General features: G+C 42.0%; 1 protein-coding gene across 1 annotated transcript in view; it reads right to left on the reverse strand.

Annotated features, from left to right (window-relative positions):
• Positions 1-713: 713 nt before the first annotated feature.
• myo3b (myosin IIIB) overlaps positions 714-27393 on the reverse strand; it is a 54631-nt gene continuing 27951 nt past the window's right edge. Inside the window, exons 24-37 of the mRNA XM_076169937.1 lie at positions 25380-25459; positions 24612-24632; positions 23642-23719; positions 23293-23498; positions 21076-21187; positions 20812-20974; positions 20316-20396; positions 18808-18904; positions 17149-17203; positions 16133-16256; positions 7849-7949; positions 7425-7471; positions 6853-7005; positions 714-1302 (exon numbers count right to left, since the gene is read on the reverse strand). Of these exons, the coding sequence (XP_076026052.1) occupies positions 6888-7005; positions 7425-7471; positions 7849-7949; positions 16133-16256; positions 17149-17203; positions 18808-18904; positions 20316-20396; positions 20812-20974; positions 21076-21187; positions 23293-23498; positions 23642-23719; positions 24612-24632; positions 25380-25459 (1283 nt within the window). The 3' untranslated portion in view covers positions 714-1302; positions 6853-6887. The remainder of the gene's footprint in view (positions 1303-6852; positions 7006-7424; positions 7472-7848; positions 7950-16132; positions 16257-17148; positions 17204-18807; positions 18905-20315; positions 20397-20811; positions 20975-21075; positions 21188-23292; positions 23499-23641; positions 23720-24611; positions 24633-25379; positions 25460-27393) is intronic.

A 27393-nucleotide genomic window follows, 5' to 3' on the forward strand; every position in this document is an offset into this window, starting at 1 on the left:
TTATAGAAAACATAGATTCTCGGTGCTTTAAACCTCAGCAGATATTCATTCTGATTTGAGTTTGATTTTCACTTTAAATGAGCTTTCATGCCGTTCACGGTGAATCTGGGCCATAATTGACCGCTGCATGAATTTCGTGAACTATCAGCATCGCTAAATTATCGCTATCTGCCTTTGAGAAATGTGATTCGTCCTCAAACTCAACTTCCTACATTTTAATGCATCTCAGTAGGACTCCGGCTCAGAGATGGATTTAGCTGTGCAGGACTTTAATATATTGTAGTTTGTACGAAATTCACCACTGTGTGCTTGACACCAAGTCCAGTCATTTACTTTCACCAAACCTTTGCCTTCTTACAGCCATGCCTCAGGTTTACAGGGACGTCTGGGCAGTGGTGTTGCTAAGGGACATTTTCCGCAGCACTTGATGGGAAAGTTAACTTTAAGAATCTCCACTGCAAACAGCTTTATGTATTGAAAGCCAAAGGTTAGAATGTGTATTTCATAAATAACATTACCAAAGCAATAAGAGGAGAAGTCCATCATGCAGCTGCAGTAACATGAGAACACACACAGTCTCTACAGAGTGAGGCTGTATTTAGAGATTTGCAGAGTGACATAAAGGAAGTCTGGCTACAAAACACACACAGCAGTTTTTATGTAAGTTGTTAGAAAATGACATAACATGACGAGCTGATGTGAACTTATCAAACCAAGAGACTGAGCAGATATCTTTCTAATCTTCCTTGCATCCATGGAAGTAAAAGAAAACAAGTCCGTATCCGGAGTTTAACCTCAAACAGGGTTTACATTCACAAATCTGACTTTTGAGAGTTTATAACAGAATGAACCAGATTGTTAAACTTCAACAGGTCACTCAGTCCATACAAAGGTATTCAGAAAGTTTCATTCTCAAAGATTTGTCATTTTCATGTATTTATGTCAATGTGCATGTAAGCATGTGCTCACACAGAAATATAGTTTTGTCCCTCTGTTGACACACACATTAAGCTAACACACCAAATGTTGAACAAATCTAAAACGGAACTAAAAATATATCAAAAACATTCAGAGCATTCAGCAGGATGCATTACATGACATGTTTCAGTCTGGAGTATTTTTGGAATGGATGTGAGGAGTAAATAACTTCAAAAACTAAAATGATATTAAAACTCTGCATTAGAAGCACATTTATTTTACTTATTTAAACAAAAATTCATTAGAAATACAGAACATTTGAAGTGTTTGACTGAGGTGCAGTGCATTTGGGTTCAGGTCTGGTTCAAAGTTGAAGAAGGCGATCTGTAAAAAAGAGGAGACAAGAGTCATGAAGACATTTGGCATCATCCTCATTATACCAGATTAGTCAAATTTCAACATTGATCCGACAATTTGAAATTATTTTCAATTACCAGCCCATCATGTGAGACAGTGGAGCTGCACACACTTCTGATCTGGAAAGTTTCAGAGGCGACAGTGAAAATTGTAGATTTGACAGTGTGTGTGTGTGTGTGTGTGTGTTTGAGGGGGGGGGGCAACTCCACAGCATGAAGTCTTTTTAACTTTTTCATATTCTCTGGATAGTTGGAAAGAAAACAGGTTCCACATCTGTCTCATACAAGACATATCAGAGACTGGGGAGCCGGGGAGAGGGGAGGAGGGGGGGCTACATGTGTGAGCCTGAGAGCGAGAGTGTGTGGGAGAAAGAGAGAGAGGTGCTCGAGGCTACTGGGTACTTGAGCCGCTATAATGGTGTCTCGTATGAGAAAACATCTGTGAATTTCCTCAGTGATCTACAACAAAGTATAACTCAGAGCAGTCACTCAGTAGACCTTTTGAAGTTGCTTTCTGACAGAAAGCTGCCATTGTTCACAGCCCCCAACACACAGAAACTCCAACTTTGCTCCCACTAATTTCCCCTGCAATGCGATACAATTCTTTTTTTCTTCCAAGCCTATGAAGCAGGGGATCTCTGCATATTCAAGAGCAAAGAGCAAAGCTTTGGCAATGTGCGCGTTGGCCCGGGGTCACGTAGGGCGGGACAGGTCATCTTACCTTCCCTCAGCCCACCCTGGATGTGTTAATCCCGCCTTTTAGGGGAACCCCCCCCCCTCATAATAACACACAGAGTTACAGCCTGCAGTGCTTCATCATCTCTAAATATAATAGCTGCAATACAAAGGAAACAACATCACACATTCATATGATGTCACATATCATCACGTTAACAGCTTCATTCATCCTAAACGGCAATAAGTCTTCTGTTTACTCAGACTAACAAATCGAGATCTTGCAAATGTGAGTCAATGTACTGAAGCTTGAAAGTGATCCACAAGTTTACAACCTACAAGCCCAAATAAACAAAGAGTCATCGCATATTTAGCAAATTATGTTCACTAACTATTGACGGCCTTTCTACACTCAATAACCCATTTCCAAAACTTTGCCAAGACTGTTTTACATGGTGAACAGTAACAATTACAACCACTGAAAACTATTGTTAACTCAAATCATTGAAACTTTGCAACAGTCAGGTTTTCTTACCTAAAACTTTTCCTGTTGGATCTCTTCCCTCTCCTCTCTAAGATCAATTCATCAAAGCTGTGATCATTATTTAACATTTCTTCCATTACTTTTCCAAAACCATAGAGATATTTTTCTAACTCTTTCCCCGGACTGTAGAAGCCTGGTATTCACTCCGTCCTAGCATGCGTCTTAAAATAGATGTGTGACCTCAATCTAAAGGTGATTGTGTTGAACACCAGGTGATTCGTCCCCGTTGCTCCTGGCGGTGAGCGAAAAGACAAAAGCTTTGTGTAATACATCCCAAACTGAAACAAGGCCGTGCCGACTGTCACACTGTTACCCGTCCAGCGATTATTCAACGGCAGCTGGTCCCTCCATCTGGGGAAGCGGAGTCGGGGGCAAAACAGAACAGGTTACACCTTTTGGCCGTGCCAAGTCTGCTTGTGCCCCGCTCAGTCTACAAACTGAGAGAGGCTAATCACAATTTCACGCTCTGATTTGTCAAATCCTATTCCAGCACCGGAGGCACCAGGAAAAAGTTTTAAGTAAACAAATTTCATGGCACACAGGATAACAGCTTTTTCGTAGTGTGTCTATTGTTTCTATGTGAGCCCTTTGCTCGCTTTATCCCCTTTTTACACGGGTAAGGCTAAATGAATGGTGTCGCGCTTCCTTTGCAGTTGAAGAGGGAGCTGTGTTTGGTCACTGTTAACATTAGAGGGAGGAAACTCTATCCCCTCATGCATGCGTGTTATATTCATGCAAATGTGAACAACTCAACAGCGCATAAAACGCCCTCAACAAACTGCAGGTGTGAGGAAGCTGAAACAAAAGCCACTGTAAGCCTAATGGCATCCCCTGTCATTAAGAGACCTTTGATGTATGTACTCAACAGACTCTTTTATCTCCTTCTTCCTCCATGCCTCTCTTGCTCTCTCTGTCTCCCCGCCCGGCTCGACCGGTTTCTTTATTACGGCAATCTTTTGGGGGGGGAAACGCTCTTTTGCTCAGAGCCCTCAACACATCTGACATCTGGCTGACGCTCATGCATGTCCTTTTCTTTGACATCCATCATTAGCTGGCAAAGAGCCCCACGATTGCTAAGGTTGAAGTTATTCTAGGCATCTGTTTGCCCACCCCTCCTCTTCCTCCTCCTCGTCCCGTCTACAAACATGTGACAAAGACACAAAGTTGCAAAACACAAACTACTACCTCCAATTAAAACATGCAGTAATTCTTCACCTATGGAAAGACTTTGCTATGCTGTCCTGGTATATTCTGGTGAGACATCCGATATCAAAAGCATGTAAACTGCACTAAAACAGAGTTTGAAAAGGCTGCACATGAAATACTGGTATTCAAACTCTCTCTTTGAACTCGGAGGATATAGAAACAGGACAATGTTGGCCTAATCACGCTCTCCCTTTGAAGTTAGACATCACTATTAGGTGAAAAGGTAAGCATGCTTCTTTAGAAAATAAAAGCTTTTCATCATTTGTTAAGGCTGCAGCTAGAGCGATTTTCATAAAGGTGGTTTGAAACTTTGGATAAGAATGTCTCAGGCTGCCACGGACGTCGCTGTAATGAAAGCGAGGCGCGCGAAGCAAACAGCTAAAACGGCAAGAATAACACCGGCAGCAATGCAAACCACATTAAAGGAGTCGTCTCTCTCTCTCTCCCACCAGATGTAGGGGAGTTTAATGAGGAAAAACATTGACAGAGTTGGATTTACGGAGAGGTATTAAAGAAAACACAGGTGTCGGGCCTCCAAAGACGACTTCACGCCGTCTCTGCTCGGACAGCGTGAGAGGAAAACAGAAGCCTCAGTTCATTAGGTCGCCACGTCTCGTAAGCGACTGATGACAGTATTTCGTAACGTTTTCCATCCCGACGCATAATCAGCTAACCAAGCCAATTACACGTACACCTCCACTCACCTCCTCTCATATGCCAGAGCAGGCAATCAGCCAGGGAGTTAATTTGGCAGAGAAAAACAAGGAAAAGAAACACCCACTCTGGCACCATATGTCACCACAGTCCAACCTTGTTATTCAAACTAGCGAGCCTATTTGAAATTCCTCTCCGTGGTAAAACAGGGCCAAAATAATCAAGGGAGCATGATCACACTTAATTGATTCAGTGTACTTTTAAGATGCACTACAGGGTGCTGGGGTGACCTATTTCAGACTGCTCTTCAGAGGAACCAACTATCCCAGCAAGGGAGTAATGCACAACCAGTATTCTAATTACTGCAGGGTCTGTGGATACAAGCAGAGGTGAAAAGCTTTTGAACTAAGTGTGACGCCACATTATAACAGCGCCAGCAGTCTTGGGTATTTAATATGATGATAAACGCACGCATCTATACATGACAGGAGCTTTGTTATTAATGCACTTTAATTATGTGAGCTAATTATATAACAGAAACCAAGAGGGCCGGACCCTGATGATCAAGGAGTCAAACACTCCTTAGACTGAGACTACAAAATTATTATTCAGGTTTGTTTTTAATTATATTATGGACAACACACTCATTTAATATTGTGTAACCTATTCTTGTTAATGCAAACATTATTACTAGAATATTGGAATACTTGTGGAAGAACTACAAATACTCAAAGCCTTAAAATTGTACAACAAACCACACACACTTGAATACTGTAGTTATGAATTTGGCATAAAACAAAGAAATGCAAGTAACAGACCTAGATTTTGTGTGATTTTATGTTTCATGTATATTAGGAGACCCGCATCCTATCAAATCCCTTCCCTTACGCAGTACAAACTAATAACTTTATAACCAAAGTTACACAAATGTCTTCACTTTCACTTCTTAGACCGTTTTTCATAAGAGGTAAGTACAATTCAGAGAAGGAGGCTTTTACAGAAATGGAAATAGAATAACATTCCGTATGATGAAAGGAGAGGGGCGCTCATTAGTGCAAAGTGTTGTGACTAAATGTGTAACGAGTCCATTCTAAGTGTCTTAATCGGACTCCCAGCACTACCCCGGGTCTCTTTAAAACCACCAGGATTCCAGTGAACCTGAACCCAACGGAAACTGGTCTCACTATCAAGGCAGACTTCTAATGTTTTTCCCCGCTGAGTATAAGGAGGATGAGCTCTTCAGTCATACCACCCTACTCTTCCTATTAAGATCAAAATCTTCTCTCGGGCCCTGGGGTGTCAACAAAGGGAGATGCAGTAAATGATATGCAAATTGAACAGGAAAAAAAAACCCCTTGCAAATCAACTCGCCGGCCCCACATTTCCGACATTTCCCATCTTAAAAGAAAATTCCAGTATTTAGGGTGAAATTCAAAGTGAGTCTCGGCTTTTTCCACCCTGTGTGTGCGGAGACGCCGACACACAGACGGCACAAAGCCTCTCTAACCACAGACAGCTCTCTGCGGGGGGAACTCGTAGGGATAGACGTTGGGCTTTCAGAAGGATTTGTTTCTGGATCCATCTTAGACAACAGACATAATGCTCCAAAACAGGTAGATGTTTTCAAGTCAAGTTAACACCACTGAGCTCAGAGACTGAACTGACAGCGAGATAAGCCCGTCAGTGGTAAGGTGATTAAATTATTGCAAAATCAATCAATGGGTTGATTATTAGTGAAATCACCAATGAAAGTTTCAATAGCCAAAGTAAAACTACATTTAAAAAGAAGCCTACTTTAATTTCACTTCATCATCGTCAGAAACTACTATTATAACATCAATTTCAACAGGAATGTTTCATAATTTTTTTAAACATAATATTGACAAATACGTATTATTATTAAACATATTTATTGATATAACAATATGAATGTGTTTCGCTGCTAATTCTGAAAAGGTTCTTTGTTAATCTAATTACGCCCCCCCATCCAAGCACACCACACGATGTAAAGCAATTGATGTGTGTGTGTAATGTGTACATTGTCAGTCATTTTATTTATTGATACAACATCTGTTCCATCAATTTGTAAAACATCCACTGTTCTTTGTCATAGTGTAGCAGTCACTCACTATGTAATGTCATGTAAACATCACCATTTGATTGAAATGGACATAAATTAAAGCAATCATACTGAAGACTTCTTGAAGATCTTCCCACAGAATCTACAGAAGCATAAAGGACTATAAGGAAAAATGTTGATGAATGGTTGATGAGTAAGTTGTGATCTGATGCATCCTACTCATGTCTGATTGAACAGTAGAGGGTTTGCTCTGTACGGGATGCTTATTCTATATACTTCTGTACAGTAATGTTATTCTGCAGGATATTCTTGGATATTCTTTGGAGTGTCTGTCTTTGTGTCTGGTGCATCTGTCTTACCGGTTGACATGCTTGTGAGGCTCAGCTCTGATTGACTAGAGGCCCACTGGAAAGGGCGGGAGGGGGGCAGTCTGATACTCTTCCTCTGGGATCGACTCCACGGTTGACAGTAATTTGTAGTACTCGTCTTCTCCGTCCAGCACTTTGATTTGACTGTTGTGTGGAGGGAGTCGGGGAAAGTGGTGAGAGAGTTTCACAGCCATACAAAGTTTTCTTCAGAGAATAATGCGGATATTCATAATACAAAGCAATATTTGCACATAAGTAAGGAGGAGTAGTAGAAGTAGTAGAAGTAGGAAGGGATTCAGGCTTTCTCCAGCAAGTTTGCTGAGCCAGGTTGTCATTTATAGTACAAATACAAGTCAGACCTTCAACAATTAAAACTAGCATGCTGACAAAGCCTTAATATGTGACTTCCTCTCTAATGACGCGGAGCTACTGCTCCTATAAAGCCGTTATTTTTGGAAATCCATTTACATTATAAGAAAACAACTCCATTTCTGGATCCTCTTCTATTCCACAAAGGACCTGCTCTGTTTAGAGTTGCTGTAAGTAGGAAAGCAGTTATTTACCCAAGTTTTCTCGGCTTCCTCTTGCTCCCCTGGTAATCCAGAGTTCTCTGAGGAAAGGGCCAAGAGCACACAGTCAAAAGATGAGCTGAGAGTCATTAATTTTTAATTCAAAGTGATTTTGTGTTGAATGCGAGCAGATGCTGATAATATCAGAAGTCACAGCATAATTTTTTCTGATCAAAGGGCTCAAGTGAGTCTGATGAAGCATGCATCTTGCTCAGCTTTGATAAACCACATCAATTATTCACCGTGAAGGCAGACATCCTGACATGAAAGCAACAGATAAAGAGCATAAGCACATGTTCAAGACAAGAGGCAGAGAAGCGTGGGGGTGGGGCTCCAGGGTCTGGCACAGGTAGGTTTAATTGTATTATCATGTGGAACCAAAGTCAGACAAAGGCCTTTATCGGCACTTTGAACTCACATTTAGCTGGTTGTAGTACAGGCTGTCTTCAGGGCTGTTTAGCAGCTTGGGCTGCTGGCCCCTGCGGCGAGGTGTCCTCTGCTGCAGCTTCATCACTGGACCTGCAACAGAGGAAAACCAGGGCGGTGGTCCAAGTGAGAAAAACAAAAACAAAGTACCATCACCAACACCATACTGACGGCGACAAAAGCAGGAAATGGGATTCTGCTGTCGACTTATTACATCTTCATCCTTCATGTGCACAAAGTGAGGGGGTGGGTAACAGAAAGATGCTTTAAATTCTCTGAGGTATGATTCAGTAATTTTATGATCTTATGCAATAATGTTACATTTACATAAACATATCAAGATTAATAACATGGTTTACATTTCTCTTAAGACATAAAGAGCAGGCTTTGTTCAATCTGATGAACAACAGAAATGAATGCTGGTAAATGCTAAATTGGCAAAATTGTGGCAACACCTCATATTTAGGATTTTTACTGCCTGTGCCTAAAGGTTATTTCACAGAAAATTTGAAAGTAATTCCTTAATTCTACTGTGTGAGGCAATAAACAGATTCATTAATGCCAATAAACACCATAATTAGATTGAAAAAAATACATTAATTGATATTGTATCTTCGATTACACATTTTAAATCAATTTAGCCAAGTATGTAAACATACCGTTTCCTCACCTGCTTCCTTCCTAAGCAATTAGTTTTATTTCATTGAAGAACTGACTCTGATAACTTCCTGTGTATATATTTATTGCGTAACATTTTTTGTATTAATCACAGCATTTGTTTTTATTTTAATCTTGCATCCCATGGTCAAAAGATTTGATGAGGTAACAAATTTAGGCAATCAGATAAGACTTGAACTTCCTCTGCTTTGATTGATAACAGATCTATCTACTGGATGTGTTTTTAATCTATATTAGCAAAACATTTTGATAAAGATGCTTAGTTTGACACATGGGTGAAAAATGCATGTGTCATGGAGGCTAGAGAAGCTTCAGGTTCTCCTCCTTCTGAGAGGAGGAGTCAGGCGGTGGATTCAGCTGTAGGAGGGCTTGTTTGGAATGAAAGCCCTCCGTGGCACATGCTCTGACACCTGTGCTGATTATGCCCCACCTGTGTTACAACATGGAGGATGTGGCCTTATACTGTAGCTGTAAGTTCAGGCTAAGCAGCCCTACAGCCTAATCCTAATGATAACCCTAACCCAAAAAATATACACATGCTAAGGACTTCTTTTCCTCCAATTTATTTGATCTGACTAGACTTTGTTCTTCAGTGTTCTTCCATATTGCCAATAGACTAAAGCTTGGGTGGAAGCTTCTCCATATACATGTAATGGATTTACCATCTCCTGGTCTCTGCACTGAGGCCTGCTGTAGCTGCTCTCAATGTAGATTTTTTTTTTTACCAGGCTGCGGTGCTGACACTGAATGATGAGGTCGGTGTGTTTCCATTAGCCTGTGTTTGCCGCAATTCCAAGTTGGAAATTGAAAACTGTGTAATGGGGGAAAAAAAACTAAAATATTGCAAAAAGTGCTTGCTTCAGGTGGATTTTGTGGCAAGACGTTAAAGAATGTTACAAAGGCCATGACATCAAGTGTTTTAGTTTCCAGTGGGGTGTGGCGGATGTTTGCAGAAGCACGACATGTTTGGAGTGATTCATTGTTGTCTGACTGGTGTCACCCTAAACCTAACAAATGTCGTTTGTTAGGTTGGCTAACAGCCCAAGTGTTTGGTCAGGGAGATGCACTAATATTGCGGAACTCTTTTTCAAAATTCGCAAAACTGCCAATGATACTGATAAACACCTGATATCAGATAGTAGTCAGATCTAGGACCAAATGTGTGTGTATGTAGTCACACATGGTGTACTTTAACATGAACACGGTAAGTAGCTCGTAAACATCACAGCATTCCACGCACACCTCCAAACAATCATAAAAATCAGGCTATACGATCGACAGGGCTCTGGATAAAGATGTTCACTCTCTTGGTCATATAATTTGAGTGGAGGATAATCTGGCAAACGCGTTAAGAAGCAATTAGCACACTCACAGCCACCCATAAAACAACAAACCCTCACTTTCTCCCTCCTCTCTCTCTGCTGCTGCTGCTGCTCTCCGGGCAGATGATGCTATCTTTGACAGCCCAAACTTGTTTTCCCTGATTGTTCAAAGCAATGAGGGTGCGGAACAATGAATTATTCATCACGCCACAGAAAGTGAAACATTATTGACGGCTTTCACTAAAGATGAGCTTTGTGTAAACCTGATTACTCAAACATAAGACAATTACAGAGGCTTGGTACATTATTCACCAACACAGTGTCTCTGGGCTCCAAACATAAGGGTTAAAATGTGTTTGAATGTCTGAATTTAATGACAGATAACGTTTCATCTTCTTTGCCCGCGTTAAGGGTGAGACAGGACATTTCTTCATCATCTCTTGCTACTCCCGCATCTCTACCTTGACTAAAGCTGCATTTGCTTTCCTCATCTTAACGCTACTTTGTGCTCACTTTGAACAGACCTCATCACATCTCAATCCCATACATCAAAGAGCAGACCCCCTTACTCTAACATTCTCCCTTCACCTTTCTTAATGTTATTCAAGCCAGCAAAGATTTACAGAATTCCCACTTTCTAAATGTTCAGAAAGCTCCTGTCAGGTCTTAGCTAACTCATTTCTTGCCACAGAGGTGCTACCATCTGCTTTAACATTCCTTGTTAGGCCTTAAAAGAAATTATGTAAGATATGATTAATTGTGAAAAATAATCACACTGAAATAACATCATTGTCCTCAAACCCAGTGGATATAGCTAGTTAGCCAACTAGCACATGCTGTTGCTGGCTAGCATTAATGCTCTCTAGCTGGCTGATTTGAGTGAATGATACTGAGACTCATTGCAAGCATACAGCTGATTGTATATTTGTCATTTGTAAGAGCTCCTAAATCTCTACAGCATGCTAAAACAAAGACACAACACCTGAAATAAAGCAGTTATCAATACAAATAGTTGTGCCCTGAGAAATTTGAGTAATGTAAATATGTAGGACATTGTTCAGCTAATGATGCCTGAAATGGTTTTAATAAGCAAATTTCATATTCCCCAGAAACTGCATCAAAGCCTGGATCACTGATAATGAATTCTGAAGACCCTGACCTAAGTTTTAAATGGGATCACATTGTAAAATAGAATAAGCACAGAACGGCAGTTGCTGTTTATGTATGTTGGATAAACCTTGAGGTATTGTTCTTTAATCCATTCAAAGTGTATTCAAGTTACTATGTAACATACCAACTAAAAAATAACAACAATAACGGCATTACAAGCTATACCATCGAAGCTTCCTGTTTGGTTCCGAGGCTCCAGTAAGGCTAAAAGAGGACTTCTAAGTTGGCACCACCACAAACCAACACAACACATGGGCTCCAACATCACCATTTATTCATCCTGACCTGCAGCTATTAGAGTGTGTAGCAGATCAGAGGATGGGTCAGGCTTCCCATCTCTGAGCCTCTGTTTGGGAAATCACTGCCATTTGATCCAGGCCTGCCCCAGAGGAATGCTGCTCCTGCAGATATATTACAACGTTGCCAAAGTAGCTTCTGGCAAGGGAGCCCTGCTTGGACGTGGACTGGAAGATCTGGGAAGAGGTCAGACAGTGGCTCACACTGGGGCTGCTAAATGATCGCGGGTAATGTCTGCTGTTTAGGGTGGGGAGGAATAATGGTCAGGTGGGAATACAGATGCAGAGGAGTTCATACAATATTGATTCCTCCATATCAAAAGAAAGCCCAGCAGAGTTTGCTCTTTACGGCGAGAGACTTACATATTGTACATGTTTGCTTCTTGAGATAAAAGGCTTGGGAATTCTTTTTGAGATACGTATTTCTTTCATTTTCAAAGAGCGGCATATGACTCGTATTACATCTCTAAATACCACTTTGAAATCCCTTGAAAATCAGAATGCTACACAGAAACAACATAAAAGAGCTGCTAAAAGGGATTTTAGTGGAATAAATTAGAGATGTATTGATTTACTTTCTAAATCAAGTGTGGTGATCACCTGACTTCTCCCAGACCACAGCAAACCACTTGGGCTTTGTTTATTCAGATGGAGGGACCAGAGGCACCAAAAGGCATGGATTATAAGGAAAAATCATCAGCAGGGGCCTTTGATGTCTAAATGAGGCATGTGCAATCCAGACCCCTCTCTTTACCTCACAACCCCCACTGCTCTCACACACACACACTCACACACACGCACGCACGCGAGCGCACATAAACTCAAGCACATGCGCAAAAACACGCATGCACGTGCACACATGAGAGCACACACAGAGTTCGCCGGTTACAAACAAAGACCCCAAAGAAAAATCTGAAGTCAAGGTTAAAGAGAATTTCCAGAGCATTGCAGGACTCCTGAGATTTATTACCACTGTCTTCATTTGGGACATCATAGTTAAATGCTAACTCATGTGCTTTGAATTATAGGACACACTGGTCAAATCACAAAGCTGTGCCGATAATTCTCCAATGGGAAGTTCCTGCATCTGTTTTCACTAATGCACATAGAGGATGTTGTTACTTACAACCAATTCTTCACACTGAAATCAATCATTTCTGACAGCAGATTGGGATCTTTGACTTCAAAACAAAAAAAATCGGCAACAATATCTACATCCATCTTCCCATCTGAAGTGTTTCAAATCTGATGTTCCTTCCACAGTGAAGAATCCAAATCTGACCTTTCCCTATCATAGGTTATTTTATTCATACCCAATCTTAAAGAGCACTAAGTGACAGGTTAACGAGTTTCCCAAAGCAAAGAGCCATAACCATCACTGTAAAGCATTAAGGCTTTGTGCATGAAAAACCTCTTCTTGACTCTTGAAGTTCACACATGCAATAAGACAGAGAATTTACAGCATCTTCCCCTACCTTGACTTTTTACGTGTGGGGAGATTATTCTGTTGAAACTGTGATGATGAGCAGTTGGGAAATACATCCTGTTAACTACTCCCACTGACATTAAGAGGATTACGTAGGTAGCGTCAGACAGAGGCAACTCCTTCCGTAAAGTTGAGTCCTTCCTATCCCTTTCAAATCTCTGCTGCCGCTACGCAGAGCCTGTAATTTGCCTTAAAAATGAAGGCATCCGGTTGAGACAGACATAAATCAAAAGGCATGGGAGACAGCGAGAGGGAGGGAGAGTATTTGTCTAGAGAACACGAAGAGGGTGGATCATTTGTCTGGCAGATGTAGTGTATGTTGATATGGTGTTGTTGCTTCTGTTGATGGTGGTGGTGGTAGTGGAAGTGGAGGTTGGCTAAGCAGCGCCTGGTGGCTTCAAAACTCTTGTGGGAGGACATGTGGGAAGACATGTCAGAGCTGTTGGTAATGATGGAAAGTGAGATATATTGGTGTGTGCGGTTTGACCTCAGACTGGTAAATTCTGTGCTCTACATCCACTTTTCCAGTGAACTCTCCCAGATGTAGCTGTACAGCACACAAACACATACAATCCACCACGTTACACTCTTAAGTAATAAATAAATCAACATTAACACAAAACTATTTTCCCCCCCTTTCATCCTCCTCTTCTTGCCTTTGCCTCGTGTCTTCAGAGGAGCAGGTTAACGACGGCATGTATCCTCCGAGTCGCAGAGGTAATTGGACTCTGTGTTGCAGCTCCACTTTATCACTGTCTCTCTCTCTCTCTCTTGACATGTATGTTTACCACAACTATAATCTTCAAAAAGCCTGTTAACATAAGTAGCTCAGCTTTCATAAACCATAAAGTCAGCTCTGACTGATCCTCGGCACCATCCTGTTTACCACGCTGAGCGGCATAAGCGGCGCTCTGATCATATCGCGGGCTTTCTTTCTGCACATGCCTCTCTGACACGTCCTCACAAACATATTCATATTGTATTAATATTCAGCCTCGGAAGACAGGTGAGGAGAGGTGACAGCGTCTGAGTGCGCGGCTTACACAACTATGCTGTGTAAATCTAACTTTTTCAGTGACAAAACACGGGAAATCAAAGGTTGGCACTGCAGACATCTGAGAGCGCCTGGAGTACAAAGTGCTTTAATGCTGTCTTCCCAGCATAAAATGCAGCACTGCGGGTATTCAGCTACAGAGTGAGAATAGTCCCACAGCCTGGTGTCAAATATAGAAGTGAAACAGAAACCTTGCCAACTGTAGGACAGCTCTCACTGGTGTGTTTGTTTCATACATGAAAGGGGGGAAAAAAGGACCCAGCGTCCATCAGACACCGAGAAAGGTTCCAGGTCACGCCCCAGTGTTTTGCCATTAATGGGAGAAGGGTGTAGAGTGTGTGTGCGAGTGTGTGTCTTGGGGGATGTGGGGTAATTCAATTTCCACGGCTAATTTTCTAGTTTTTCTCCACTGGTGTCCTAAAACACTCCAGGTTGAGCTCCAGCCCAAGAAGCGAAGCCATCACCAGAGGCGACAGCAGGATGAGACACAGGAAGCAGCCTGGTCTCCAAACATCTGGCAGGGCAAAGGCTTCCATGACTTGCTCAACCTCAGGATAAAAAAAGGCTCTTAGATCTGCAGGGATCAAAGTGTGCCCTGGGTGCCTGGGCCACTGTGGCCTCCCTCATATTCAAATGGGGTTTCCTGAAAGCATTCGGAGCCACAAGCAGACCTCTGAACATAAACGAGGAAGAGGGGCAATGATGAATGCCTGGCAATCTGTGTGCTCTCCACGGCAAATAACCTAAGCATTAAACCCCACGGAGGAAGGAGAAGAAGATATTTTAGTGCTTTTAAGTGGAGTATCACTGAACTGTCAGATAGGAAATGTTATTCATACATCCAGCCAGCCTTTCTGTTCATCTTATAGTCAAATCAGTTATGCACTTACTATGTTATGGTTCAAGTACTCAGATTTTCCTGTCTGTACTGTGATTACAGGTAAGATGAGAGAGGACGTATACATGCACAGAATTCTTGGATCCTGGCATACATGATATGTTGCGCAATGTATGAGGAGAGTCCACTAGGTGAGGAAATGCATGGAGAGGTGGCTTACTCCAACTTTAATGTTCATGTACCTGAGAATCGCTTTATAATCCTATAATGAAGGTCTTTAACTCTGGGTGAGCATATAAAGATTTATGCATATTTCAGTCCATATATGGTGTTAACATGATGCTTAAATAAAATTGATTCATTTAACTTATTTAAGTTTTAACGTATATGGAATCAGTAATTTCCTGAAGCATAAGGATTGACGATTCCTTGAGTTAATAAATGTGGCTTTCAATTATCAGGACGATAAACCCTAATATACTGAATTTGGGAGCGAGTAGATAGATGGCAAGCAGCATAACAGTAACAAATACAAAAGAATATGTTAAGTCAATGATTTCAAAGCTGTGTGAGCTCCAGTGACAAACACATTGGAGCAAAATACCCCCGGACCAGTATTGATTGTAATATTTCCTTCGATAATCACACTGGTATTATAAATTCATCAAACACTGCCTCCCGTCAGTAATGCCTGGGAGTGGCAGGTCACCTGTATGCAGCATTACCGAATTAGCCGCTATCTAACTCAGACCTGCTGTGGCGTGCTGACACTAATCCCAGGCCCGGTGAAGAGCCCTGTCTGTGTTACATTATCATGTCTAATCCCAGTAATCTCCCAGCCGTACTGCTAAACGCCATTCCACCTCTGTCTCTTACCTCATACCCTTTTAAAACATTAATGAAGGGCCAGGCCCCCCATTACCAAGGCTACCCAAGTGGTGGGCTGGGTGACGGCCATAATCTGAGGCCCCCTGCACAGCCACCCACTCAGCCTTCCAGGCAGCCAGAATTAATGTAATTCATCGCCTGGGGCAAAAAGTAAACCAAACATATGTTCAACAAATCGGAGTTTGTGTATTTTCTTGTCACCATTACTATGCGGGTCTATTTGAGTCATTGATGAGATCCTTAGTGAAGGGCTCACCGTGTGGGAGAATGAAAGCTTTGAAGTGCTCGTGCCACTTCCAAAAGCCCCCCTACTTGCCACCAAACGTTTATGATGAGCTGACCTGGGTTATTAAAATACCACAGAAATGAGCACTCATAATGCTCCCTCTTTTTGTTGTCAACAAAGAATGGCAGGAGAGGATTGGCTGGGATGAAAGGTTGAAAAGGGCCCTGTATTAAAAATGGCACTTGATCCATTAAAGCAGGATTCCTCCTGTCTCTTTGTGTAATTACCTGCACCCGCCAGCTCTGTGCCCGGGCTTACCTTGTTTACACTGCACGTCTCGCAGTCTGGCTGTCTCCCTGCGAGGCTTCGTTACACTGTCTTCTGCTCTGCCTTTGTCTCTCCTTGAGTCTTTCACTTGTCTGTCTTGGCTGCTGGGGCAAACCTTGAAAGAGGAGGCACCCAGAAGAGCAATGTGAATGAGAGCACACAGGATAAATAGACACAAGTAATGCGAGCTGCATAATGTTTTCTGTTTTTATTTAGTCATGTAGAGGCTGTATTCATTTATTTACAATTTACAATTTGGCACTCGTGTAACGCAAACCCATTAATGTGCTTTGCAATGTTAATCAAATGCTAATGCAATTGCATATCTCCCTTTAGAAACCCTACCTCCTAGCAAACAGCACCACACTGACTTAATTGTGATGGTAAAAAAACAGCACATACAGACTTCCTCTCATATTTAATTTTATCTTTGAATAAAAGAGCTATAGGAAAGTATTAATCTGCTTAACATTCCTAAGTACATCCTCCAAAGGATTTTGCTTTTTTAATCTTACATATGCTCAGCAGAGTTACTGGCAAAAACTGTACATTTTCCTCATTTCATCCTTTCAACATCAAATGGTGAGCAGCAAAAATTGGATCAGACTTCAAAGACTGTGATGTGCTCCAAGTCACGGAGTGGCTCTTCTATTTCACATATTGAATCCGAGCAGGATATCAAAGTGCTACCAAAGAACCTCAGGTCTTTACTAAAAAAGGGGTCTAACATCTGTAGAAAGAGAAGCGCAAAGACAAATCACCTCGGGGAAGAGCGAGCATTTATTCTCAGACGTGAATTTCCAGCCTTTTGATTCTCTAGTTCCTGTACCACCCTGTCTCTCCGCTGAGATGGAGGTTGGAGCAAGAGAACTCTTTTGTCTCAAGGACTCAGAAATTTCCCAGTGAATAATCTGCATTAAAGCCCCTCTGTAGCGGTGTAGCATTACAAATACATAACAGAATTCAGGCACAAAAAATGCTAATTTCTTTGATATTCTGTTACTTACATTTCCTCTACATATCTCATCTGCTTGTTCCTGCCTGTCCGTTGGGCTATTAGACCTGTGGAAATATAAAGCATTTATTAATCTACATGAATATGCAGCACAAAGTGTTATACATTAATGTCAATAACTTATTATACATAAGAGAAGTGTAATGGGAAAAAAACAGCTCTGATTCATGGTTTTCGCAATTTGTGGACGTTTCATGGTTGCATTATTGCAAAGTAACACCTGCAAACATAATGCATGTGTCAATCCTAGTCTAGAGAAAAAGAACAAACGGTGATGCAACTGGAGGTTTAGGCGTTGGACACAAACCCAGAGAGGATGGAAAACCAAAAAGGAAAATAACAGCATAAAGGTGAGAACATAGATGTACAGGAGGAAAATGGGCCAGATCATGTCAAAATAAATCTATATGGAGAGAATCCAACGCTGATTAAACAGAATTGTTAAGTGGAGGTTTGAAGTTTCTTCTCACCAAGGAATATGATTGTAAACACAGAGAGAAAAATCCCAGATGAGGCTCTGCGCCGGCTGAGTACACAACAAGCATAACACTTTCAGATGTGTGGTGGAGTTTCTGAGCGTGGTGAGAGAGATTCACAACCTTGATCAGGAGTCAACCAAGGTCTAACTGAGTAACGGCTCTCATGCAGGTGTGGACTGGTGAACAGGACAGTCAGTATGTTTACATGCACACACACTATAGTCTGATACTGTGATTAAGGCACAAATGCAGAGTGAGCCATATACAGGGAATTCATTTATGGAATTCCCTCGTTTTGCTGAATATGAGCGACTTGTAAAATGGGGAAGAGGGAAAGTACACAATTGCATAATCTGGGTCTGTTACTTGAAGTACATGTCAATTTATGCAGATTGTTCTTCTGTTTATTGCCTCAACAGAATAGAAGTTTACACACACAAAATGTACTGACTAACGTGCATTAGCAGGCAAACTAGTTGTAAATCACACTTGCCATTTACAAATCTTCTCCGTATATTACAAATTATATAAGGAGAGGCCTTTTTCGTTTAAGTTTTTTGTTGTTTACCAGCTGGGCAAAATGTGCAACTTCTTATTAACAGCAGGAGCTTTAGTCCAGATGAGAAATGTGTGAATTGCAGTGAGTCTAGAGCTAAACGCTGCCATCGGCCCAACACCATGCTTGCTGCTGTTCTGTCGGTGGCTGCTCTCCCGCTTAGCGCATACTTTCTTAATGACTGGCCTGCCCATATGCTGAATAAACACAAACACTTTAGCTCATACATCTGGAGACCAGCGCAGCACCCAACCCCATTTGTGGTCAGACAAGTGTGCTATCTTGGTGGAAAGATATTTATTACGTTTCCAGAACTTAAAGAGGCGGTGCGCAGGGCGGAGCTTTATCTTGTGGTGGAAGCATTACAGGGGAAAGAAAGTCTGTCCAACAGAGCAGAAGATGAGTGACAGGTATGTGAGTCCTCTTGCTGAATAACACCTCTCTGATGGTGGTCTCTTTTTCTGTCATATTCAACCAGGAAGGAGTTTCAAATCAAATCTTGTTGAAGCATTTAGATATTTTCAACAATAAAGAGGCAATAATAATCATGCAGCATAAGACAGTGTTGTTCCTGTTCAACCGATATATGGACTCTGAAGAACAAAGAGGCTCTCACCCTGCATGCTCCTCCTTGGTGGTCTTCCCCAGAGCTTCAAGGTCAGAGCTGCGCCTCTGGGATGCATGTTCCTGACGCACCCGATGACCTCTGTAAACTGCAGAGAGAACAAATGATGAACATTATGTAGGTCATCAAACCAAATAACATACATGGTGTCATTAACAGCATTGGGGCAGATATCACATTTAATTGTGACCATTTGAATTCAATTTAGAAGCACTGAAATGGAAGACTAAAACTAAAAACATTGATTTTGGCAGAAAGTAAAATGTGTTTCATAGAATTCTGCAGTGGTACGACACTGTGTCATTATAGACCCATACTGGGCTCAGATGGATGGTAAACGAAGCCTGCTGCGTTACTCCATCAACGGGCTTTGTGTTTTTCTTGTAAGATTATATGCAGAGGAAAAGAAGGCTCAAGTACATTGTTGAGCCATGGTTCTATTTTGCATGGTCTAATCTGATCGATGGTGAGCATGTCCCTCAGGCCCTGCTGAGATCTGAGAAGCCACCAGGCTCATGCATTTGAAAGGCATCTGTTTATTTTCAGAATGCAAATGCGGCCCACCTCAAAGGCTATAAGCTGCAGAGAACACACAATGTGAATGTGCTGGAGTGCTCCGCCGGGGGGCTGAGGCCCCACTTATGTCAGGTTCAGGTTCCTGCTGAACCCCGGTGCCCACACACAAACACACTTCCCTGAAGAGAAAGGCAGGGGCCGCAGAGAGGCTTTTCTCACACCGAAACTCTGTTTACCCATTCTGCAGCAGTATTTACAAGGGTTTTAATGGAGGACATTTACACAAGGTGTGCAGGCGACTGAGATGCTCCATGTGCCAGATGAGGGCAGCCCTTAGGAGCGCCAAGGGAAACAATGCCAAATCTCCTCCCCCTGCCCTCCTCTCTCCTGCCCCTTTTGGCACCCTCTCTTGTCCTCCAGTGAGAGGCGCAGAGGAGGGGGCCGGAGGGTGGAGGGGGGGGATTGGTGGGGGACCCGGGAAGGTTAATGTGCCCACTTTGATCTTCGTCAAGGCACACTGAGTAAGAATTAATTTACATTTCAGATGAAAAGGTTGACAGTATAAAAAGGCATCTTGTTTCTGGTATGTGGGAGCTGTGTAATAGGCCAGGAATTTGAGAGAGGAAGTTGTGAGGAAACAGAAGGGATAAGCCCCTCTCTTGCCTTTACTGGGAAAGAGATGAAAGGAAAAGAGCGATCTCTGTATGCACTGTTCTTCTGAAACATGGGGACCAAATGCTGCCCAAACTTTCAAAAGCCCTTCCTTTATGCATTATTAATTAATTATTACTGTTTCGTAGGCCACTCCTTGAGATCAAAAAGGTGTTTCACAAAGATTCAAAGTTTTCAGGCCTTTATCCATTTTGCTCTTGAAAAGGTATGAAAAAGTGCAAGGGCGATTTCCACTGCACTTTATGGAAATACCAAAGATCTGCACTCGAGTGTGTGAGGAACTTCAGAGGAAAACGTGAACAATTCTTCACCTGACTGTATGCGGACTGCAGCCTCTTCCCGCTCCTTCTTTATTTGCTTGAGGTTTTGTCGAGCAACGTGGCCCCTCCAGGCTAGAGAAAGACAGAGACATTAAAGACGGAAATAAGAATCACTCCTGCCGACCTACCTCTGTGAAACAAATAGACTGCACACACTACACAGGATCCCACTTCAAAACACCGCTAAACCAGGTGGCGGTGGGATGGATCCCTTTGAACTCTCTGAGGTCTTATTGTCTGCTCTGAAGCATTGCTCTTAACCCCCGTAGGTCAAGCTGTGGTTATCAAACTCATCTCTTTTATGAAGACTTGTCAGTGCATAATGGACTAGAGGTCATTAAGGACTCAGAGGTTAGATCCTCCACGTATTTGCACCTGTTTCATCAATGCACTTCAAAAGAATCCGCCACGATTCGGCCTTCATTTGCATTTTACCTTAAAGTTTGTATAGTTCTTTCCCTGTGTGTTCTGTGTAACATCGCCGTACCTGACTGGATGATAACGGCCCCACGGTTTCTTCTGTCTTTCTCTTTTCGGTAACGTCGGGCCCCGAGCCAGCCTTTGGTGTAAGCCTGTATCACCACCACCCTCGCTATCACCTCCCTCAGCAGCAGGTTCAGCTGCTCCATATGGTAATATTTGAGAAAAACCTGATGGGAGGTTTATTTAAATTAAACACTACAAACACTACAACACATACATTACAATTTTGGGTCTTGCATTGGCTTCTTTTATGAAATAATCACAACACCTTAGTCCTCCCTATCACCCACTTCTCCAGTTTGGCTCGCTCCAATATGGCAACAGCATTCTCTTTGGTAGTTTCAGGCATCTGATGAGCCCGAAATGCAAGATAGTAATATCTACAAGAGAAGGAAGAAGAAAAAAATGGATTGAATTGATTTATTAGCTGTTGCAGAATCTGATTTTAGCTTTGAAAAAGATTTTCTAATGTGATCATCAAAACACTTATTGCAATCAGCCCATTTGAAATGACCTTTTTGTTCATCCTGACATTTGTAAATGTACATATTTGAGTTATCAGTTTCAATTTTGTATGGATGGTTTATAATAAATAAACGATCAATTTAATCTTTTCTTTCTCCACACAACTACTGAAAATCATTTCAAAGCCTCATATTAGACTTGGAAAAAAAGTCTGGGCAGAAAAAATAAACCTGACTTGAGACCTCAGTCTAACAGAGCTCTTTTGTTTGAGCTCTTTTGTATGGACGTCGGTCTCTTATTTCAGTGACCACAGAAGATGCCCATCAGCCAGGGCCTATCAGTGTGCATCAGCTCCACGGCATGTTGAGCCCTCATACTCTGGGACGTTCACTCGCTATAGTTTACAAAATACCAGCATAGGACAAAGTGGCTCTAACTGTTTGCACAGGGACATCAAGGCTCCACAACTACTGGTTCATCTCTTGTGTTCTGGCATTGGTCATAAAGACGAACAACAACAGGAAGAAAAACTTCTTTGAACTCCCCTCCCCACCTCAGTCTACAGCCTTTCATTCTAATTCCTGTTGATACCTGTTATTTCTTTGATGGTAAATACAAAGCACTGCTTGGCAACATCAGACGAGCCTTTGATATGAAAGCACAAATTTAAATCAGTTTTCACTAAAGGTGGGGTTTAGCCATTCGGTCCCAGTAATTATTACTGCCTGGCTCAGGTAGGATGCACAAGTTAACATGTGGTGAGAAGTTGAAACGCATTAAGAGACCCTCTAGATCTCACACAATGCCCCCGTGCTGCTGACATAACAGTGAATCAGGTCATGTGATTTATTCATTTCCAATTGTAGAATATAATCAACACAGTGATTGTATTCTGATTAAAGCAATAAATAGATTTTGTTTTAAATATCATGTATACAGAATAATATGACTGAAAGCTGAATTAATTTATACTCACAGAATCTTATTAATTATGTCTGTGCACATACACACATTTGACCTTAATCACAGACAAATAATATAGTATTGAGTCCATGTAAGGAAACACCATGCGTCATTCAGAGGTTTACTTGACCAGAATCAATGGCAATTATAAAAGCTTCCATTACATTACATTACGATCATTTGGCAGACGCTTTTATCCAAAGCGACTTACATTACATTACCACCCTTCGCAGAGGGGGGAGCACTTGAGGGTTCGGTGCCTTGCTCAGAGGCACCTCGGCAGAGGCTCGAGCCGGCGACCCTCCGGTTCCCAAGCGGAAGCACTACCCACTGAGCCACTGCTTCCCTACAGCAAAGCGACTAACCAGCCATCGAAAAGTTCACATCAGAAGTAAAAGCTAATTAAATATTTTTATCTTAAAGCCTCCACATTAGAGGTGGGTAGATTATTTTTCAAAAGAAATTTGATCAAAAAGTTTCTGTGTTCTGTGTTTTGTTTGCCTCTATTTGAATAAAATGCTGTTGGGTGATCAGGTGGGCATTGTACTGTTGTTCTGCACCTTTAAAGAGTTACACATCTTGTCCTGCATTTTAAAAACAAAAATAAAAACAAAAATAATATCCTCAACTATAGAACTCCCTGTGATGAAATCTTGTTGTTAACTGTGGTCTATGTGATGCTAATGGGACAAGGAGACGACTAGTTGTGCTTTTCCAGGTCACAGAGTACGAGAACAAACTCTTAATGAACAGTAAGAGCAAATCCATTAAAATGCATCACCCTCATAAGCACAGATCCTCCCTGTTTGAATTTAGTCTCATTTTCCATACTGAAGTATCCCCTCAGTAAGAGGAGCGGTACGATTTTAGTCTCGCACTATCACTAATGACTGCCAATTAGTCAGCCTCTTGCTCTGTTCACGTTTTACCCTGATCTAATTAACAAAGCCGTGTTTTTGTGTGATGAGGGGCATGCCTCACTTGTTCCAGACCGTCTCTCGGGTTGTGCCGGCGCTCAACACTGCTGAGTGGAAGTGGTGCCTGGCTGTGCTCTCACCTGTTGACAAACTCTTCAAACAGGATGCGGTGGGAGTATCCTTGTCTACGGATGTTCACCGTCTCCAGGATTCCGGTGTAGCGTAGCTGCACCATCACTCTCTCCTTGAAGAAGCAAAGTGCCTTCCTGTCATCATTGGGTTTGATGCAGCGCACAAAGTGTGGCTGACCCACCACCATCTTGGACAACAGGTCCATCAGGGAGTACTACACACATACAAAAACACAACAGCAACCAGTTAACCCATTGTTGTTATTCTGCAGTGGCCTTGTTTAAGTAGCACATTTACATTATTATGAAATGTGACAAAGTGTATGGGATGTCATTGGGGTTGATGTAGAACACCTACACGGAAGTAAGAGGCCACAGTCTGTCTCCTCATGTTGGTGGTTTCCTCGGGGTGACGCATCATCTCCAGGGTGTCAACCTGAACACAAGCATTAACAAGTGAAACACAAATAGGCCGCAGTGATTCCGGGAGCATTAGTGCAAATGCCACAGATTCAATTTAGCTGCTGTTTTTTGCAACCCCATGTCCTCAGTGAGCTCCGTAGAGATAAAGGTATTATTACAGCATGCCTACTTCCTTTAAATGGGCCAGTTGGGAATACACAGCTGTACTAACTGAGCCGTCTGTATAACATAGCACTATAAACACTTAAAGCTAACAATCTAGCGAATAATTCTGCACTGCTGTGGGGCATGGGAAAATTGCAGAGCACTCTGAATAATGAGACTAGCCGTCACCGAGCAGATAGTCGTCCCAACGAAGGATTAATGAGGACACAATATAAGCTTTCTAATGGCCCTCGCAGTTCATGGCTTCATCAAAATTAATGATGCAACTGATATTTTATGGTAAATCTACGTAGCAAAGTGCATATGTTAATACTTTATGTTGTCCTGAAACACTGAGAAAAGTACGTCAGACGTGTTCTAAGGAGCTTGGCACTTTGTTATTCTTTGAGCAGATCACTTGTTCACCAGTCACTTGTTCTGTTGTATCAACGATGTTCACAGCACTTTAATCTGTTTGAACTGGTAACTTTTCGTTAGCGTCAGTTTCTGTTAACTTTTCCCCATCTTGACGGTATACATATTACATCAGTCAGACTACCAGGTGATTGATGAAATACGTAAGGAAATCTCTATGTGGATGTTAAACAATCACAAGTCTGTATACTTCATAAAGTGAATCAATACTATATTGATTGATTTGGATGCAAAAAGATCAACACAAGTTCACAGTTATGAGCTGATCTGTGATTTTGAAATGATACTTAAGTTCATAAACATGTGTTAGTTAATAGAAGTCTTACCTTCAAAAGGTATTTGGGAGACTGAGTACAACGCATGCCGGCCAATAACGTGGAGATAAAGGAAGAGAGAAGTGGAAAGAGAGGAAAGAGAATCGGAAATTAACTTTTAAGGGGTTTAACACTGTAAATCATAATGTGAGACACAGACCAACATAAATCTGCGGTTACAAGAGCAGCTTATGGACATTATGATTTCACCAAATGCTTCCCCTTAAATGAGGTCAAAGTACAGAGGGTGACTATTTTCTTAAGTGAGAGGGTTTAAGAGATGTTTGACTGATGCTGTGTAATGTGTGTGATCCACCTACAAAATGCTACGACAAGGGATTCTGGAAGATATCAAAGTGATAAATTGACATTAATGTATAATGACAATGTCAATGTCTTCCTCCCTGAGTTCTCTGACAGTGAAGAAGAATCATTATGGGATGTCATGAAAGTATCTTAATATAGTTTGACTGAAAGGATCTGAAGATGTGAAAGGAAAAGAACAAACTACATTTCACAATTCTTTTATGTGCACTAACAATGGAAAACAACAATGTCAGTGATCTACTTTTATGCAGCAGACACCAAAATGCCAGATGGCAAAGTTTCATCACCACAAGCAAGAGAACAACGATAACAGGCTAGTCAATTAAGGTTTCTATGCTCTGCAGCACACATTTTTTCTACTCTGCTGCTTATGGTGTGATGCCTGTGAGCAACAAATAAAAAGCATTATGCTCATGGATGCTGCGATACGCACTAGAGGAGAACACAGCCCACCTTTGTGCGCCCTGAACCAAGCTGTGGTGGCAGGGATCTGGAGGCAGCAGTGACCCTGGCCCTGGAAGTTGCCAGATTTCCTGTTGAAAACAGAAAACCACACCATCCGTAAAGAGCAAGTCATACTTGACGCATGAAATGGCAGAAGGTAAAGGAGGTACAGTAAATACTTTGGGCTGATATTATTTTTCTTAACACAAAATATAAAGGTGAAATACACCGGAGTTCAACAGCACGTTCATAGTGCAGCCCAGTCTAACAACAGTTCAGAAGAGCCTGAGCCGAGTCTCATGGATTTAGGAGTACAGCTGCCTGAAAAGCAGTCCAACAGCCCCCACACACACATACACACGCACATACGCACACACACACAGAGCGGAAAGGATATGAACACAGCATATGCAAGACAGTCTGAACATTTCAAAGTTTCAGCACAAGATGTCCAAATGTTTTCTCTGGCTATATCTTCAGAGGCTAAACTGTGATTAATAGCAGTGAAAGAAGCCTTTGAAGCAGGATTGGTGACATCAAAGTCCTAATCCATGGGTGGCAGGATTTTTATAATGAGTGGGAAGTATCTTAACACATTTCAAAGGGTTTACTCCATGAATAAACAATAGCTGCACAGATGTGCCACACACACCTTTAGAAAAATACGTCTGCAGACACAGGAGGCAGCCTTACCCGAGCAGTCGCGTACAGCGAGGAGGAAAACCTTTGTAATTTTTTAAAGATTAAACCGAATTGACAGGCCAGCAATTGTTCTATATTTTCTGTCGCACACAGCTGAACTTCTAAAATGCAAATAGGTAGTCAGCTTTTGCACAATAATCTCCAGAGTTGAGTCATTTGTGTAGACACGGTCTGACGAGCCAAAAACTTAAAGACAGGATCAGTTTTTCCTCCGCTCAAAGATTTTGGATGACCAAGTATGTATTACGTTTCTGCCTCTGCAGAGATCAATATCGCATTATGATGGATTAATTAAAAGCCCGACGACTTCAAGCCAGACTTCAGATCAAGAGCATTCAACTTGTGCCAAAGTTGAGCAAAGGAAATGTCTTGTCTCATGGCACAAACAGACACACACCAACATTAACGCATATACATACACGCACGCATGCGCACGCACACAGACACACACTCTGTTGTAGTCAAAACAACCCACAACATATGATGTGAGACACATCAAAAGGATTCAGTCCTTCAAGCCAGCCATCATCACACTGCTTTTAACGTCTGAGATGTCTGTTTACTTATCTCATCGCTCATTCTGCCATGCATTATAATATTAATCCATTTTCGCATTTAGAGCGCCGAGAACTAACAAAACTGAGATACCATGTTGCCTTAAATACCACACTTCTTATTCTTATTGATAGTGTAATCAAAGAAAGCTGAGGGAGAAGAAAAAATGTAAAACATCATAACATGGACACATGAGCAGTTCAATGATTATTTTGCAGGAGAGAATCAGAGAGACACATTCTGTAACCCCAGGCTCCCCTTCTGCAGAGTCTACACAAACCCCACAAAAGTACGATGTTTGAGAACAGGAGCCATTAAAGTGTGTCGGGTATATTACCAGCGCACAGGCAGGGAGGGCCCCGCTCCAATTAGCCCAGAGTAAAGCTGGATGGATTAATTGGAGTGGGTCTTGTGCAAATGAAGTGCGCGCTCTCCTCTCCCCATTAGTGCTGCTGGGCCAGATCATCTGAGCACATTTGTCATGATGAATTAGAGGCTGCGAGTGGAACGGGCTCGTGGAGTGTCACTGCGCTTTCACGCCTCTCACTTCCGTGACACCATCAAGGAGAGATGAAGGCGCTGCGCCGCGACGGGGAGAAACTCTGACAGTTGTACCTAAGCCTCGCAAACGGACACTCGCTGCTTTCTTCATCTATTCCTTGGCGGGTTGTGTTAATTCATTCTCCTTGCAGTTTCATATTCCCTCCAGACTAGATGATTAGAGTAGGGGTTAATAGTCAGTATCCTCAAAGATTTCCCCCTCCTG

This window comes from Genypterus blacodes, unplaced genomic scaffold, assembly GCF_046128005.1.
Source record: "Genypterus blacodes isolate CSIRO-AG114 ecotype Tasmania unplaced genomic scaffold, CSIRO-AGI_Gbla_v1 ptg000214l_1, whole genome shotgun sequence".
NCBI classification, from domain to species: Eukaryota; Metazoa; Chordata; class Actinopteri; order Ophidiiformes; family Ophidiidae; genus Genypterus; species Genypterus blacodes.